At 41.8% G+C, this 16,515-nt stretch overlaps 2 protein-coding genes across 5 annotated transcripts; one reads left to right on the forward strand and one right to left on the reverse strand.

Annotated features, from left to right (window-relative positions):
- Nucleotides 1–1,878: 1,878 nt before the first annotated feature.
- NCBP2AS2 (NCBP2 antisense 2 (head to head)) lies at nucleotides 1,879–2,136 on the reverse strand. Its single transcript, XM_062499451.1, has one exon. The coding sequence runs from the start codon at nucleotides 2,134–2,136 to the stop codon at nucleotides 1,882–1,884; it is 255 nt and encodes an 84-aa protein (XP_062355435.1). The 3' UTR covers nucleotides 1,879–1,881.
- A 163-nt stretch (nucleotides 2,137–2,299) lies between these two features.
- On the forward strand, nucleotides 2,300–5,814 carry NCBP2 (nuclear cap binding protein subunit 2). 4 transcript variants are annotated; one of them, XR_009933463.1, is made up of 5 exons: nucleotides 2,300–2,449; nucleotides 2,555–2,736; nucleotides 3,464–3,602; nucleotides 4,145–4,271; nucleotides 4,357–5,814. XR_009933463.1 is itself a non-coding variant. In XM_062498965.1 (4 exons), the coding sequence occupies exons 1-4, from the start codon at nucleotides 2,369–2,371 to the stop codon at nucleotides 4,214–4,216; spliced, it is 474 nt and encodes a 157-aa protein (XP_062354949.1). In that variant the 5' UTR covers nucleotides 2,300–2,368; the 3' UTR covers nucleotides 4,217–5,814. The 4 variants fall into 4 exon arrangements, 3 of the variants coding, with proteins under 3 accessions (XP_062354949.1, XP_062354950.1, XP_062354948.1); XM_062498965.1 differs by having other exon boundaries at nucleotides 4,145–5,814; XM_062498966.1 differs by having other exon boundaries at nucleotides 2,555–2,594; nucleotides 3,481–3,602; nucleotides 4,145–5,814.
- The last annotated feature ends 10,701 nt before the right edge of the window (nucleotides 5,815–16,515 follow it).

Genomic DNA, 16,515 nt, shown 5'->3' on the forward strand with positions numbered 1-16,515 from the left:
CATGCACTAACTGCTCCCCATTAAATCAGCTCAGTGAGAATGACAGCTCATATCCTGGCTTTCCACTGGAGAGCAGTCTCTTAAAATTGGACCAATAACTGGGCTTCAGCTACAATGTGTAGTTTTGCCTATGAGAACTGGATCCAAAACATCCTGACTTGACACATGCATTGTAGATCAACTCTCTCTCTCTCTCTGAAACAAATCTGACACTCCAATTATTTTTGCTCACAAAGGTGGTAATGCTTTTTACAGTTCTTCACCCACAAAACCTTACATAAGGTCTTAAGAGCCAGGTTTTCAACAGAGACAAGAATAATAAAGGTTGATGCCAAGCTCCAAGGAGAATCTAGGAAAAATGAATGTGTGACTGCATTTTCCAAACTAATAGCTATGACCTAGATGTTTAGGGAACATTGCTCTTGTTCTCTTGTAAAGCATTTTGTCTTGTGTTCTCTGTATATTCATCCCACAGCCTTTATTCCTCACTGCTGGCCTGCCTGTAAATTAAAGCTGAGTGTTTGGGGGGAGGCAGGGGGGAAATAAGGTGTCTGTCTGCTTGTACTGGTGACTCACAAAGTCATGTAAATAGTTGTGAAAGCATCATGACAGCAAATGTATTTTCCAAGTTAATTTTCTTTTTGCTCTCTTACACCGGGACAACACAACCATGTGCCACATCTGGTACTCCATGTTCTGCTTCCCATTCTCAGCTTTCTTAAACAAATCTTGAACATTATTTTCATAAAATGTACGAATTCTGGCAGTCAGAGTGGGGTACATCTTGAAACTCTTGGGAGATGTAATGGAGCACCATTCCCATGGGATGACAACTTCTCTCTACCGCTGCACAGGTAACCTGCAGAGAGCCAGCAAGAGAATCTGGACTACAGATACCAGCTCAGATTAACAATATACTGCTTTTGTCTTGCCAGCCAGACCTTTGAATTTACACTGTAAACATAGTTTATCATCCATGTACACCTTTGTTGGTGGTTTAATTTTAACAGCAATGCAAGGAAACTGTATCTCAAAGTACAACGTTCTTCTCACCTGGGATGATACAAGGAATGAAACGACCCTCCCCACTTAACAGAGCCTCTACTGGATCAAACAGTGAAACATGCTCCGAGGGAAGGGTAACTGCTGTAGTGTCATAGATGTCATTAGATCAGCATCTTAACCAAACCTGTCCGAAAAAGGATAGATGCATCCTTTTCCATTATGTATCTGTATTCCCATTTTTACGTAGTGTGGCTCTATTGGTAATTATTTTCCCTGTAAACCCTTCTTGCTACAATAGACTTGAGGTGTGCTTTTAGGATAGCCACTGAATCCCTTTTACCTTCCTCTAAGATGTCCCTTATCCTGTGCATCACCATCAACACTTAAAACCCTTTTTGTAACAAATCTGTATCAAATATAGAGTATTACTCCTGTTTACACAGACATTATTACAGGTACTCCCGTGAGAATTGTGGCTTTATTTCAAGTTTCTTATCAGCATTTAAAGTGACAATCTTCACAGCGTTGTGGGTGATTATAAAGTGAGTATGCTTGTTCCTGGGAACCATGAAACGTGTATACTGTCTTTGAAATGGAAATCCATGAAACCGATGAGGAGCAGCTTCTCGAGCAGCTTTCCCGAGGAGTCGCTCCAGGCCATGCCACGTGGAACGCACCGTCCAGTCCACAGCTCGCCATCCACAGCTCGGGCTCCGCTGGGGTCCGGAGCCGCTGCCGGGGCCCCGCTGTCACCAGCGCCCGGGCCCCTTCTCCCGCCGGTTCCAACGCGCTCCGTGCGCTCGCCGCAGGGAAGCGGCGGCGGTTCCCGTCTGCTCCCGGGCGCTGTCCGCAGCTGCCTACCGCTCGAAGTGGCGATCACGGCGCCGATCCTGGGCGGCCGCCGCGCCCCGGCCCGCGCGGCCACGGCCACCCCCGCGCGCGGGCGCCGTCCTTGAGCTCGGCGAAGAAAGCGTCCCGCAGGCGAAGCAATCGCGGGGCCAGGTCGCGCTGGCCGCGGGTGAGGGCGGTGGCGGTGACCCGGGCGGCGGCGCGGATGGGCCTCGACTCCGAGAGCCGCTCCACGAGCCGCGGGCTGGAGAGCAGCAGCAGCAGCGCCCGCAGCAGCGCCATGGCCGCCGCTCTCGCGAGACCCGGAGCCCGAGCGCCCTCGCATGCGGGGCGCCCCGCAGCTCTCGCGAGACGTGCAGCGCAACGCGCCGCGCTCGCGAGAGCCTCGCAACGCCTCGCCATTGGCTGCGCGCCCGCGGGGCGCGGGAAGACGGCGAGAGGCGGCTGCAGCGGGGGGTGTCGGTCTGTCTTGTGCTGGGCACGGCCGGGCCGGGCCGGGCAGCGCAGCGCCGCCATGAGCTCCGGCGGGACGCTGAGCATCCTGCGCAGCGACTCCTACGCCGAACTCAGCCAGTACCGGGACCAGCATTTCCGGGTGAGCCGCAGCCGGGGGCGGGCGCCGCGCGGTCCGGCTCGGGCCGGGCCGGGCCGGGCCGGGCCGGGCCGGGCCGTGAGGTGACGCTCTGTCCTTGCGGCCCAGGGGACGCGGTACGACCAGGAGCGGCTGCTGAGGAAGAGCTGCACACTGTACGTGGGGAATCTCTCCTTCTACACCACGGAAGAACAGATCCACGAGCTCTTCGGCAAAAGCGGCGACATCAAGAAGGTCATCATGGGGCTGGACAAAGTGAAGAAAACCGCCTGCGGCTTCTGCTTCGTGGAGTATCCTTGTGCGGGGGTGGCAGGAACGGTCAGGGTGTGGGTAAACTGCTCTGCCCCGCAGGCTCTGAGTCACGGGGAGGTTCTCCGAGGATAAAATTTATCGTTTGCTAAAATGCCTGTGGGAGACCCTGGCGAGATAGACCAGTGCTGGGCTTACGGTTGCACTTGATGGTCTTACAGGTCTTTTCCAGCCGTGATTCTGTGATTGGAGCATACACTGCATGTTGAGCAGGGTTAGCATATTGCTTTCACTTTGATACTTTAACCCAGACATCTCTTAGATAGTTGACCTCTGCAGTAAATTCATATTCTCCCTGCCGAGGTAAAAAGGTCTTTCTTTTCATACAAACACACATGTAAAGTTTCTTTTGGCATCTTTCATCCCTGTCTGAGTGCACATTTCTGAGAGTCATTTGGTTACTGGTTCCAGTGAACTCACCAGAGGTGAAAGTTTGCAGCATGAACGGAGCATGCATGGGGCTTCCCACTCTTTAGCAAGAGTGTTCTGTTAAATGTCGGCATGGTTGACAAGCTTCAACCAATATATGTATTTCTGATGCTTGAACTGTTGCATGTTCCTCCCTTTCACTAGCAGTTTTCTTAGTAGCTGGTGTAGCTTCATAGAAGCGGTTCAGACAATGACTTGGTTTTATAGCTGATTTGATACTGTTCTTTTTTTCCATGTGGTAGAAATAGAAGTCCATTTTTTTCATTAACCTATCCTAAGGTATTATGCCAGAGGAGATGCTGAAAATGCAATGCGATACATCAACGGGACCAGACTAGATGACAGGATCATAAGGACAGACTGGGATGCAGGATTTAAGGAGGGTAGGCAGTATGGCCGTGGAAGATCAGGGGGGCAGGTAAGTTGTTGTACAGCCTGGGGTTTTAAGGGAATGGTGAATTTGCCAAACTTCTTGGTTTTGAATGAACACAGAACAATTTCAGAAATAGCAGCTTAGGAGTCATTGTTTAAGGTAACACTGGAAGACATCTGATCAATGGCAGTATACTCCACCATAAATTTTACTGAAAGTACTTGCAGAAACAATTCTTGGCAGCCTGGGAGATAATGCTTTAAGTAAGCCCAGAAAATGTAAGGGGCTGTCAGGAACACACAGGATAGCAGTTGACTTACCCCACGTGGAGCAGGTGGTAGTGGCTTTTACTGCCAAAGCCCAGGGCTAGCCATCCTTGTGTTGATTAGAGATGTGATGAGAAAGGAAGTTGGTTTATGCTGTTCTGGACATGTTGCATGTTTAGTGCATGTTGTTTGGTCAGTCAGCTCCATGTAGCTACTTAGGCATTGTGATGTCAGTATGACTGTATTCTAATAGTGTAACAATTTTTAGAAATTGTTTTTTCCTTGTCTTTTCTGGACTTCCCATTCTCCCTCCTTCGTTAGGTCCGAGATGAGTATCGGCAAGACTATGATGCTGGAAGAGGTGGCTATGGCAAAACTGTTCAGTGCCAGTGACTCCTCGGCTTCACAAGAGAACCAAATCTGCTTTGTAAATGTCCCCAGGCACAAAGTAGGTCTGTTGCACACAATTCACAGAAACTCCTATCCATGTTGCTGTGAGCACATCCTATGTTCAATACCTCTTCTGTTTTAAGGATCCAAAGCATTGCAGAGGACCTGGGAGCAAGGCTTTAAGTATTGGAATGCTGAGGCTTTGGTCTCAAAATGCTGCTATAACTTACTGAAAGGAGTGAAGATGTAATGTTATGGTGCTTCTTTTTTCCTCTGGCAAAACTTGATTAGTCTACTGGATTTTGTTTACATTGGTATCCCAGGTGGAGAGCAGTAATAAAGGATGATTGGTGGATTTTTCACAGATGGAAGTAAAATGCAAAGAGCCTGAAAAGGAAGGGGAATTTCTAGGGAAATTTTTTAAATTCTATGGAAGACTTCTAAGTTGCAGATTTTCTGGGGTTACTGGATTAGCATCCTTTCCTGCTGGTGCTGTTCCTAGAACATTTACATGAACAGCTGTAATAAAACAAATGAAATTGAGTTCAGGAGTCATGAAGTTGAGGAGCAGCTGAGCAGAGAGCATGAAGCAGACCTCTTTTGTCTTCTACAAAGTATAGTTGTGATTGCATGACAGAGAAGAGCAAATGCAAGAATTACAGTACTATTATTGCACAGTTTGAGTATTAGTATTTTGTCCAATATTGTAGCCCTCTACAGCCTTAGTATTTGAGGGCAGTATCTTCCCTGTGCGTGTAAGGGTTGCATGAATCCAAGTTACCCCCAAAATGGGATGTTTGTGAAACTGGGTTTATAATGAAAAAGTTTCTTCCCAAAATAGGTTTTCTATTTGAGAAACTTGATTTCAGACAACTTAGAAACAAAAGAGTTTTGGGAGGAGCCTTGCTTTCTACTGAGCATGTGATAAGAATGGTAAAAGAATTTCAGGATTGCATAGCTTGTGTTTTGTTTTTCTCTCCCTGCTGGGTCCTAGTCATACTGCTTGTTGATGTGTGGGAATTTTGATGTCCTGCAGACATAGGTTTAAAAAATAAGATCCAATAAGATCCCAGGATCAATGAAATTGACCTGCTGAAATGAAATAGTTTAAAAAGAACTGTTACAGGGCTTTGGAATTTCTTCATGGGCTTCCGTATTCTGTGTATATGGCATTTGCCAAAGTTTTGTGCGAATACCTTGTTGTCCATGGCTCCTTATAAACTTTCAGAGGTGTACAAAAATTGATCTTTACTCACTGAAAGTATTGTAGGAAATTTTGACGTGTTTCTTGCACAGTTAATCACTGCTGTTACTGTAAATTGGAAGACAAGTGAGATTGAACAACTCCTTACTTAGGAAGTGTGGGTTTGATGTTTTTTGTCACATAGACTAAAACTAGACTTTTGGGATCACTTGGTGCTGGTCTGCAAATAAGATTTGAACAAAATTACCTTTTCTGATATAGTATATTTGATTATGAGTTTACAGCCTGTAATCTGCTGTAGAACAGTGCTGAAGTTTATTTTTCATTGTTTCAATTTTGTATAAAAATATGTTACCAAAAACTCTGAAGTCACTTTCTTTTAAATAAAGCTGCAACATTAAAATTATTTCTGACTTTTTTTTTTTTAAACAGAATCAGTGAACTAAGGAAATTGTATTCAGACTCTTGGTCACATCCTTCATTTTAGTCTCATTTTAAGATGGAAAGAACAAATATTCTTTCGATTTGACTGGATTTTCAGTCTTGTTCTGTTCTTACCTGGATTCTGAAAGGTGTTTGGTTATGCTTTTCATTATGGTTTGAATTTCTTTGGATTACAGGACAGAATTTTTTTATTGATAGTGAAGTAAATGTGAAAGTCTTTGGTGTGTAAGAAGTAATTTTCAGGATGATCTTCCTTATAAAAATGAGGCTTAAAGTTGTTTTTTATTGTAAGTACTGCCAGTACTTCTCAAAAAGTCATTCCCAAATGAGTTGGAGGTGGTAATAAGATTGTCTGTCACAACAGTCACTGTTCTTTACTGCTTATGTGCCATGAAATAATTATGTTTTAAAGTGGGATTTTCTGTTTTGAGAGATACCAATCACAACAGGATTTAAAAGCAGGGTATGTAATGTGAACTCTTAGAATCTCAAAAGCTCATATAGAGGAAATTGAACATGGTTTGACTGTTGCCTTCCATAATTGAAATCAGATCTGAACCTAGTGCTTAATGAAAGGAACTGAATCAAGTCTTTGAAAGTTCTCTGGGGGTTTATTCAGCTTTCTGACATGCTGGTGCATTGTGATTAGTATGTCTTGGAAGGACAGAATCTCCCATGCTCCTTGGACAAGCTACTTCATTGAAATTATAAACACTTTAATGGCAGTTCAATCTCTGTGTTGATGTTTCTAATTACTTCATCATAATTAGCTACTTTTATGGAATTGTATCCATAAAACCCAGCAGCTAAGAATATGAGTGGAAACTATGCCTTGATGGAAGGGGGCTGTTAGAAATTAAAGCAGTGACAGCTCTCCCTCAGACTGGTGCAGGTTCATGGAGTGATTCACATGCCTCTCTTAGTCAGCAGTATTCACAGCATTTGTGTATTGGTATTAGAGGGTAAAATCAGTGGTGTGTAAAAAGCATTAGAGACATTTGTTTTCAATGACTGACACAATAACCCCGTTAGCAGTGCCCACTGCAGGCTCTTTCCAAGGTGGTCTTTATGTTAGGTTACTTCACTGCCCCATGCAGCAGACAAGTTCCTGCTCAGGTTGGTGCAGACACAACAACTGGTGTTGGTGTTAATGGTCCTTTGTACACAGACAATTCCAAAAAAAATACTGAAACTATTGAAGCTAATTTCCAGCACCTCATCTTCCATATCTTGTCAGATTAGGCTTCTTGTAAACTAAGAGATTGATGAAAAGTACTAAAATTGACATGGTTTGTTTATGGTTTCATCTCTCAAGGAAAGACAATCCTAGTCAAAGGAATGCAGTCCACAGGGACTGCTCATAAACTCTTGTCTATTTGAGTTTCTAAAGCACAGGCTGTAACTTATGTCAGGACATATAAATGAAGACAAAGTAGAGTGTGCATTTTCTTTGCACACTCAGGTTTCTGCTCCTAGCTGAATGTATTTGGTACTTGCAGGTAAGTCTAGGGCCATACCACTGTAGATGTTATATTAAAAAATTGGTGGAGTTGGTGGAGAGAAGTGTCCTGGGTTTCAAAACATTGTAGTTTTGAATCCATGAAATTATAGTATTTGCACAATTAAGACTGTACCTGCACAAAGATAAGAAGTATATTGCATCCCTGCCAGTAGAGGACAGAGTTACATGGGAAAAATGCTGGTCTTAAGAAAATCCTTTCTGAAAGCAGGAGAGATCATTTGTGTCAGGGTTCCACAATTTATGAGGATGACCTTCCTGCCACTCTGCTTCCCAACCTGCTTTCTGAGACATAGATGTGCTTTACTTCACTGAGGTAATACTATTCTCCAAGGTTCTTTGGCTTCTACCTGAAGGCATTTGAGTGTCTTATTTGGGTTCTTTACAGGGGAAAAAAAAAACCAACCAAAAAAAAAAGATAAATAGGAAGCCAAACTCTTGTTTGCAGCTCGAGTAGCCGGTGAGTTCAGATGTGATGCGAGTATTTTTCAGCAGGGGGATGAAGTCGATGTGGAGCAGGTAAAGTGCCCGTTGCCCCCTCTGGTGGTGACATCGCCACCGGCAGGGGGACGGCTGCTGGCAGCTGCGATTGTGCTGCAGAGATCTTGCCACGATTTGGTTGTAGAAATGACCCAAAACGTGATTTTCATCAAGAAGTCTGTAGACCATTTCTCAGAGGGGAGGCAAATGGAGGTCAGGATTTGCGAGTCTGTAGTCCATGGCTGTTTCTCTGTTTAGCAACAGCTTAGTTACCTTTTCCACTGGATATTGTAGTACGTAGTGTCTGTGGTAACTTCTCTCTCTGTTCCCAGCACCCTCTTCAGGTCTTGCCAAAGTACACCCATGATATTGGAGGAGGGCTTGACTCCATCCAAGTTTCAGATGCTCAATCCATGCTTCACAATTTCACATAAATTGTAGTTTGTTTAACTGCCAGCAAATCTTCTTGGGCCAACATTCTGTTTTTCAGTACTAGCAGGTTATAAACTGAAGTTCTGTATTGCGCACAAAATAAATGCAGCTTGACAAGAGGTTAGGCAGGGCTTAAAATGTCTGGTTTCTTTCTCTGAAATCACAGTAGTCATTCAGGGACTTAGCAGATTTAAATGTCTGTTGCTTCTGAGTATCACTGTAAAAAAAGGGGAAATGCCCTTTTTTTTTAATCTTAGAATTTTTTTTGTCTGATTTAAAGGGGGCTGATGCTGTGTGTGACAGGCCTGTTGTGCATGAGGTGCTTGGTGTCCTCAGTCCTGGTGCTGACAGGGCTGTCTTTGCTAACTAATGTGTTTCCCAACACAGTAACAGGTGACAGTAAAGAAGACACACAAACATATTCAGTCATCTCAGTGTGTATGACTTGAGTGAAATGTAGATTATTATTTTTTTTCACATTGGAAGGACAAATACGAGTTTTTCCTGGTGTAGGATTTTATTGCTTTGAGGGTGCTGCAGCAAATACTTTTGAAAAACCTTTCATGACTATTCAGTAAGAATTGCAGTCCTGCTTGAATATTCTTCCCGGAAGCTTTCTCTTTGTCCTCCAAAGCTCTTCTCTGACTACATAAAACCTGTTGGTATTTTATTCTGTTATCCTACAACCAAGTCTAGGCAAAGCCAGTTGTTTCTGCCCTGACAGGAGAATCTGCCACTGTTCCAGAAGCTGTATGAGGGGCTGAGTCAGGATTTCAGGCACCAAGTTGCACAGAGAGAAAGTGAAATACCTTCCATCAAAAAACTGTATGAATTAAGGTTTACTCATTACTGAGAAAGCATCCTTCTCCTGTGTCTTGATGAAGATGTTTGTGAAAATAAGACTATATATGAAATAATTTTGTTGGGTTTATTTTATTATCGTTCTCTCTGATTTCAAGGTGGGCCATCTATCAGTTCTACTGGGACTGATGTGTTTGCAGTAGAATAGTATTGAACCACAATTTTTGTTTTTTTTCGGGTATAATTAAAAGACATCTTTTCTCTAAACATAATTTGAAAACAAATGGGAAATAAGATTTTCTATTTTGCTGTTTATCCAGTTGCATGCAACATAAATATCAGAATAAATTAGCCTCATTGAGTCAGCTTGTCCTTGTGTTTCTGGACAATGAAACTTTTCCCTTCTCTACCAATCTCTGGAAGCAGCAAAGCAAAGAAAATTCTAGTTTTCTAATTAGAATACATAAGAATATTTTAAGTGTTAATAATACATACCTGTATTATTATAGTTGTACATATGTAGCTCATATGCACTTCAAATTGCATTATATTGTTTCAGTTTTCTGACTTTATTACTTTAAAATAATGCTCTTGTTGTTTTATGCTCTGTGTCTATTTTTATGGGCAATTTTCCTGGTTTGAAAACTGTTGCTGTTCTGTTCAAATTAATTGATTATAAGTTGTCGCTTATTGTTCTGCATTTGCTTTTCTGCAGTATCATTGTTTCACATCTTAAATTACTTTTTGAAGACAAAAGCCCTGTCAGCTGCTCATGCTGCCACAAGATGTCGTGAGAAGCCACGTCTGGCTCCAGCATGAGTGGGGGCTGCCAGGATTCTCAGTCAGCTGAGGAGCTGTTGTGGAAGGAGCAATGTGTTCTGAAAGGGTCTCATTTCATTGTGCAGCTAAGGCAGCACCTGTGTTTCTTGAAGAAACTCTTGCATCTTAAAATTCTGCTTGACACAAAAATGTCTGGTGACTGATTAAATGGTCTTGTACAGAGTTAGGAGTGCCTTAGGGTTGCTGATGTGTAGGATGCCTCACAACACCAAGCACCGTAGAACTGAAAGATTGTGCAGGCTGAGAAAGGACTGATTTGTGGTTTGGGTTTTTTAGCATTTCCCTCCCTCGCTCTGAATTTGCTTCAATAAGAGGAAGAATGTGTTTCCATGAACTGGAAAGAACTTCTTCCCATTAAATCTGCACTTTTGCTTCTGCTTTAAATTCCCAGCTGAATTTGCTCTTTGTAATCTCCTTAATACTGTGAAAAAGCCTTCAAGCAGCTATCTTACAAAGTGCCATCCTCTACAGAGCAGTTGTGTGCTGGTGTCTGAGCTTTCCAGGGTTCAGCAGGGATTTTTTAAAGTTACTCATATCTCTCGCACTCATTTTGCAGGTCATGGTGGAATTTTTGATGAATTGTTTAATAGGGTGCAGTCCTGTCAGGAACTTAGTTTTATCTCCCATGGAGTTCAGTGAGATCTGTGTGTGTAGTGCTAAAGTACTGAATGTGTTTTAATGAACTTTGTCTACTTATTTCTCCATAAGCTAAACATGTAACATCCTGGCATGCCAGGAGAATTCTTGAAAGGCCTTTGGGAGCAGCACTGACTCCTTAATTGTATCTCAAAGTGAATTAGGCAAGCTGAGCAAAACAGTGTCACAGAAAGTAATGAGGTCATTTTAAGAGGGATTCCAAAAGTTCCTCAGGATATTTGTCCATAATCACATGCAGGACAGAATTTTTCTCAGAATCCAAGGCCATGATGGCCAGCAAATATTACTTGGTTTACAGAGTTTGGCAGGAAAGACATTGCTTCAGCAGAGTGCAGAAACCTGGAAGAATACGAAAAGTGAGGGAAGATTCCAGCTGATTTGTCAGTAATTCAGGTTCTAGACACAAAATGGTCATCACGGCAAAATTAAACATTAAAAGAAGCCCAGAAGCCTGAATAAATATGTGGTGTCCATCAACAGTACCTGGATACAGCGTTGATTCTGTGTTGAATCATAAATTTTCCCCTAAAGATGTTTAATTGAACTTAAACAGGCGTGAGAGTGACTCATTCCCTGTTAGAAAACAAATCACTTTGTCATCTGTGAAGGGGTGGTGCTGTTCCCTGTGCTCTGTGAATTGTCCTGGCTGGGCCAAGTGCTGGGCAGGCTGGAGCTATCCCTAAGCAGTGGCCCAACACCCTCCTTGGTGACAATATGGAACTGAGAATGGAAGAACGAGCCAGGGCTCCAACTTGGACAAATCTGAAAATAATTAGTGATTCCCAGACACAGAGTTGTCCTGAGAGAGGAGAAATCCTATGCAAAGCTGAAAGCTGCAGGTACCAAAGCTTTCAGGTGCTCAGGGCTGTGAAGGGCCCTGACAGTGGGGTTGGCTGGGCAGCACTGCAGAGAGCTGACTTGCACTGGAGGTTTACAGATACGTCCATATGAAGTTTAGCCTAGATTGAACTTAATGTGAGAGTACTGGAATCTGTAGCTCAGGTTTTTAATATTTTAGTAGCTATTAAGTGAATATGTTAGTGCACATAAAATGTAGAATTGCCTCTCAAGAACTGCTTTTTCAGTTTTAGCCAGGAGTTTATACTGGGCTATGCAATTAATAAGGAAGTCCTCCCTTAGCTGCATATCATTACAATTCTAGGGAATGAGTTTCTTTGTGTTTTCCAAATACACAATACCTAAACAAAGTCAAGTGTAAGTATAGTGTAATATGGCTTTTTAAAAAGCAATTTTAATTTATTTTTAAAATTCTAAGGTGTAATTGATTTTCTAGTTTAGAAATCATATAATAAAAATGTATTTTGTGTTAATATTTTAAAATAATTCATTATTTTTAAACATTTTTTTGTTGCTGAATTTGTTGTTGGCAGAACTTCTATCAGTGACAGTATAACTTACAGTAGAGATGTGAGAGACTCAAACTGCAAAGGTACAGTGGTGACAAAAGCTAGAGATAAAGCATCAGTTTATCCTTTTAAATGGAGGAAGGTGCTCTGCATTTGTAAGGATTACATTGTTGCTTTTCAGACTGGATTCAAAGATGGGTATTGATGGAGGGAAAGTATAAAATGTCCTTATGTCATTAGGAATTCTAGTTCCATTCAAATATGAAATGTTATATTTATGATCCCTAAAGAAAGCCCTCAGGTCATGAACACTATTTCCATTTGTTGAGAAAAATGTCAGAATAGTTTCCTGAAAGTCTGCACAAAATGAATGTTCCTTTTGAACCCTTTATTCATTCAATTTCTGGGCACATTTAAAAGATCATTAAAGAATTAATAAAAGCTATGTGTAAACTTATATAAACCCCCCCCGTGAAATTCCAATGTTTTTTTAGAGTATTCACAGCTTAGTTTCTGGATGAAATAACTGTTGATTTCAGTGGACCTGAACTTGTTAGTTGAATATACCACAAGGAGGACCCCCTTTTCCTTTCATTTTCTTTAGGGTGCCTGAAGAACTAATGCAGAGACCTTCATGGCATTACTGTGTATAGGTCAGGGAAGAGAATGGGGTTCAGAGTTTTTTCTGTCAAATGTGGGGGATAGTTTTTTAAGAGGAAAGGATTTCACTTTCTAGATTTGGGCGGCATTAGAATATTTTTGCTGAGTGTGCTGAACACCTGAAGTTCTGAAACTTCACATATGTGAGCTTATTTTCTTTATAAAGAAAACACATCTTATAAACAGGGACATAAACTTAGATGTGAAAAGCTTTTTGCATTTACTGCTGTATTTGCACTTCCATAATCTGAGTACGTTGCCCCTTTGCAATGGGGAATAAGGAACTACCTTGATGAGTGCTGATGCAACATACATGTCAGCATTTGCATCCTTGCTGCACTGCATAACAGCACATTTTGTCTTTTGAGTTCTGTTTGCCATTTATAAAATTCACTAGCATCTCTTGATTTTCGTGGAAGGCTGATTAGGTTCTGGGCTAACACTGGTAGGAGCAGAGATGCTCTGAGCTGTATCACTTCTGGATGTGTACTGGTGGGTGTCTGTGATAGGGCTGTACTCAGTGGCTTCACTCTCTCATGTCAGCAGCTGCAGTACAGAGATCTGTGGGAATGACAGCCATTATTCCCAAACTGTTAGCAATTTTTTTTTCTCCATTACACCCTAACATATCAGTTTATTAAAAACAAACATGAATATTTTATTTTTTCCGCAAGAAGCCAGGAAATTGCAAATTGATTTTTTTGTTAAAGCAGCGTGATTCATACTTTCATTGAAGAATTCCAGTTAAGCATCTTAGTTCTTCTGCTAAATGCTGAAAGAAAATATTTTAGTGCTTGCCAACTGTTGAATTCCCTATTTCCCCATTTCTTGGCTAAGCTGTATATATTCACTTACTGATAGCAAATTTTCTGTTTTCAGTGGTTGCAAAGTTTACCACAAGTAGCCTGGCATCCTTCCTGTAAAGAACAGGAACCAGTCCTATTCTCAAAAGCATTTGGCTGTTTCCTCTCCTCCTGTAGTAAATGCTATATGCAGCTGAAATGCAGCTGTTTCGAGTGCAGCAGGGAACACAGACGCAACCTGCTTCAATACACAGCCCACATCTGTCCTTGGAAGAATTCAAAGTGACAGGAAGCATGCTGAGGCCATATGTCAGCAAAGTGGAGTTCAGAGTAGGCTGCTCTGTAAGCACAGGTTTAATTTCTAGCACAGTTTTGGAGGCAGTTGTGTCTGGATCATTAAGAGCAAAAGTTGCCTTCTCTGAATTACCATTATGTGTCAGCAGTTCCTTGACAACTTTGAGCCAACTTGGAAATACCTTCCCCAGAAGCTCATGTTTAACTCTCTGTCCCAACAACTGTTGGGACTTAACTGCATTTCATTCATTTTTGTGTGTGAGTTACCATTTTATGTATTAAAGAATCAAGAATTTGTAAATGTTGCCTTTGTTAAGGGCCTTCGCAGCTGTGATCTGTTCTGAAGGGACATTTCCTCTGTGAATGGTCTGGTACCTCCAATATCACTCCTGGGAGACCTGGCAGAGGGACAGTACATTGTCTTTAAAGCCATTCATCAGGTCTTAATCCCTTTTGAGTTTGGGAACGCTGAAATGAATTGGCTGTTTGAATGCATTTTACTATGTAATAGCTTAGTATGAGAAAGATGACAACTTTTTGATGTGATTCTTAATCAAAAAACCAGAATGTTCCCTTTCTATTTATCTGATTAAAGGAGCAGTATAAATCAAACAGGAAAAGCTGAAATTGTTCATCTCAGTCCTTGGTTGACCTGTATCAGGCAGACATTAACAGGATAGCACAAAGCTGGTTGCCCAGGTCTTGTCCAGCCAAGTTTTGAGCAACATCTCCAGGGAGAGAGACTCCACAATATTTCTGGGCAACCTGTTCCTGGTTTTTGGGCATCTATGATATAAAGGTATTTTCTTGTGTTCACATGAAGTTTCATGTGCTTTAATTTGAAAATAGGTTATCAATCAGTTTTGCATGTGAAATTTCCATGTTTTTTGAAAGTGATGCTAGAGTTTGAAGTCATGTGACTTCTTGATGAACTTTTGCTTCCTCTCCATGTTTTCTTTCAGTGTCTCTGCACTAGCAGCTTACCTACTAGCACAATGTCCTTTCCTGCTTAAAATTCTCCCATATATTCTTTGGCTTATGTTCCAAGCTGCGTGGATGATAATACCACATTTGATTGCTCTTCTCTGCATCTGTGTAATTTGATCAGCAGTGCTAGTGAGTGCCTTCTGGGGAGAATTTAATTGATACAGCCAGATTTGTCTGCTGAAAATGAGGAAAGCATAAGGTGACCTAATGGGAAGCTAAGGCCAAAATATGAACTTCTGGGGAGAAGGTACAGAAAAGCTGCAGATCTCTGCCTTGCTGTGACTTGATTTGTGAATGTCAGAACCACCAAATATATACCATATTCTGCCTCAGAGTCACACATAAGCTAACTGGGGTAACTAATGTTCTTGGAACTGCTGGGTGCTGTGACCTGGCCCTCAACTGTGTTTGTAGCTGTGCGTTTGCTTGCCTGCAGTCTTACACAGTGCCTGCCTGGTACTGGATAATGGAGTCATAGAATCATTAAGGTTAAAGAAGATCTCCAAGTTCATTGAGGTGACGGAACTTGTCAACTGCATCATAGTCCTATGTGCTGATTATCAAGAATTCACATTGCAGTTGGTGTAAAACCTATGACATTTTCCCAAATAACATAGTTACAGTCAGGATGGTCCCTGGGTAGTTGTTAATGCTTAGTTAAAATTAGCAAAATATTTTATATTCCGAGAAATTTATTTCCCTGCCGTTTGTGACGTGTTTGGCTCTGGCCAGTATGTTCTGTTCATATCCTGTGCTATTTTTAGTAACGTTGATTGTCTTTCCCCCCACTTCTTTTGCAAAACATAATGATATGTCTTTTTATTGGTATGTGTTACTTTCACACGTGGGTTCAGTTTCACCAGTGATGAAAACCAGATGGGTCAGTCATGTGTGAAGAATAGTTTAATGTGAGTGCTGCTGGGCTGATTGGAGGGGACTACTGGATGTGTGCCTTTCTTTCTTTTATACATGCAAATGAAAGTGTAATTTTAAATTGGACTCTGTCTTCCTGTTTCCTTCCACTGAAAAGGGACAAAAAGGAAGAAGAACATGTAGTTTTTTACAGATCTTGAATTTGAAGATTTTCTTTAGAGAAGCATTTTCTGTGAAATGCATTTCTGGGGCTGTATTGATTGGATTAGCTAAGGACCTGCCAGAAATGGGGTTAATTCCAGGACCGTCAATGGACAGTGGAAGTCTCTGTCAGAGCTTCCGGCAGTGGCAGGGAGATCAGCCAGGTTCTGTGTTGACATAAGGTTTTTCCCTATCATTGTGCAGAGTGTGTCCCATATTAGCAAAGCTCCAAACAGTATTAATAGATGCCAAACACATTTTCTGCAGCTCTGTGGGAAAGATGTCGAGTGGCAATTTATCACTTTCACTCACTCTGACCCAATCAGACCCACATTACCTGTACAGAAAATTGATTGGGAGGGTATAATTCTCTACAGCTTTCCATGAAAGAAACTGTTACTCATTTATCACCAGACTTAGTCTTTATGGCAGTTCATGATTCTTCTGCTCGTGACAGTAGGAACATGTGGAGCCCCAGGAAGTACCAGGACTCTGAGAACACTATGGGAGATACTACTGTAGTGAGCAGTAAATGAAGAAAATGTAGAGAGCCTTAAATGCAGGGTAGCATGATTTACATCAAGTTTTGGCCATTAATAGCAATTATAATTTTCATAATTGAGTCCAGATTGGACTAGCAATGGCTGCAGATCCAAATTATTTTTCAGTGATGGGACAGATCCAAGATAAGTTTTGAGAAAATTCACAAAATCACATCACAGCTAATTTGATTTTAAAAG

This window comes from Cinclus cinclus, chromosome 10 (assembly GCF_963662255.1).
Source record: "Cinclus cinclus chromosome 10, bCinCin1.1, whole genome shotgun sequence".
Lineage (NCBI taxonomy): Eukaryota > Metazoa > Chordata > Aves > Passeriformes > Cinclidae > Cinclus > Cinclus cinclus.

Coding starts and splice junctions, on each gene's coding strand:
- NCBP2AS2 (XM_062499451.1), bottom strand. CDS start 2,136: ATGGCGCTGCTGCGGGCGCTGCTGCTGCTGCTCTCCAGCCCGCGGCTC.
- NCBP2 (XM_062498964.1), top strand. CDS start 2,369: ATGAGCTCCGGCGGGACGCTGAGCATCCTGCGCAGCGACTCCTACGCC. Junction 2,450..2,554: donor ACCGGGACCAGCATTTCCGG/GTGAGCCGCAGC, acceptor CTTGCGGCCCAG/GGGACGCGGTACGACCAGGA. Junction 2,737..3,463: donor TGCGGCTTCTGCTTCGTGGA/GTATCCTTGTGC, acceptor ACCTATCCTAAG/GTATTATGCCAGAGGAGATG.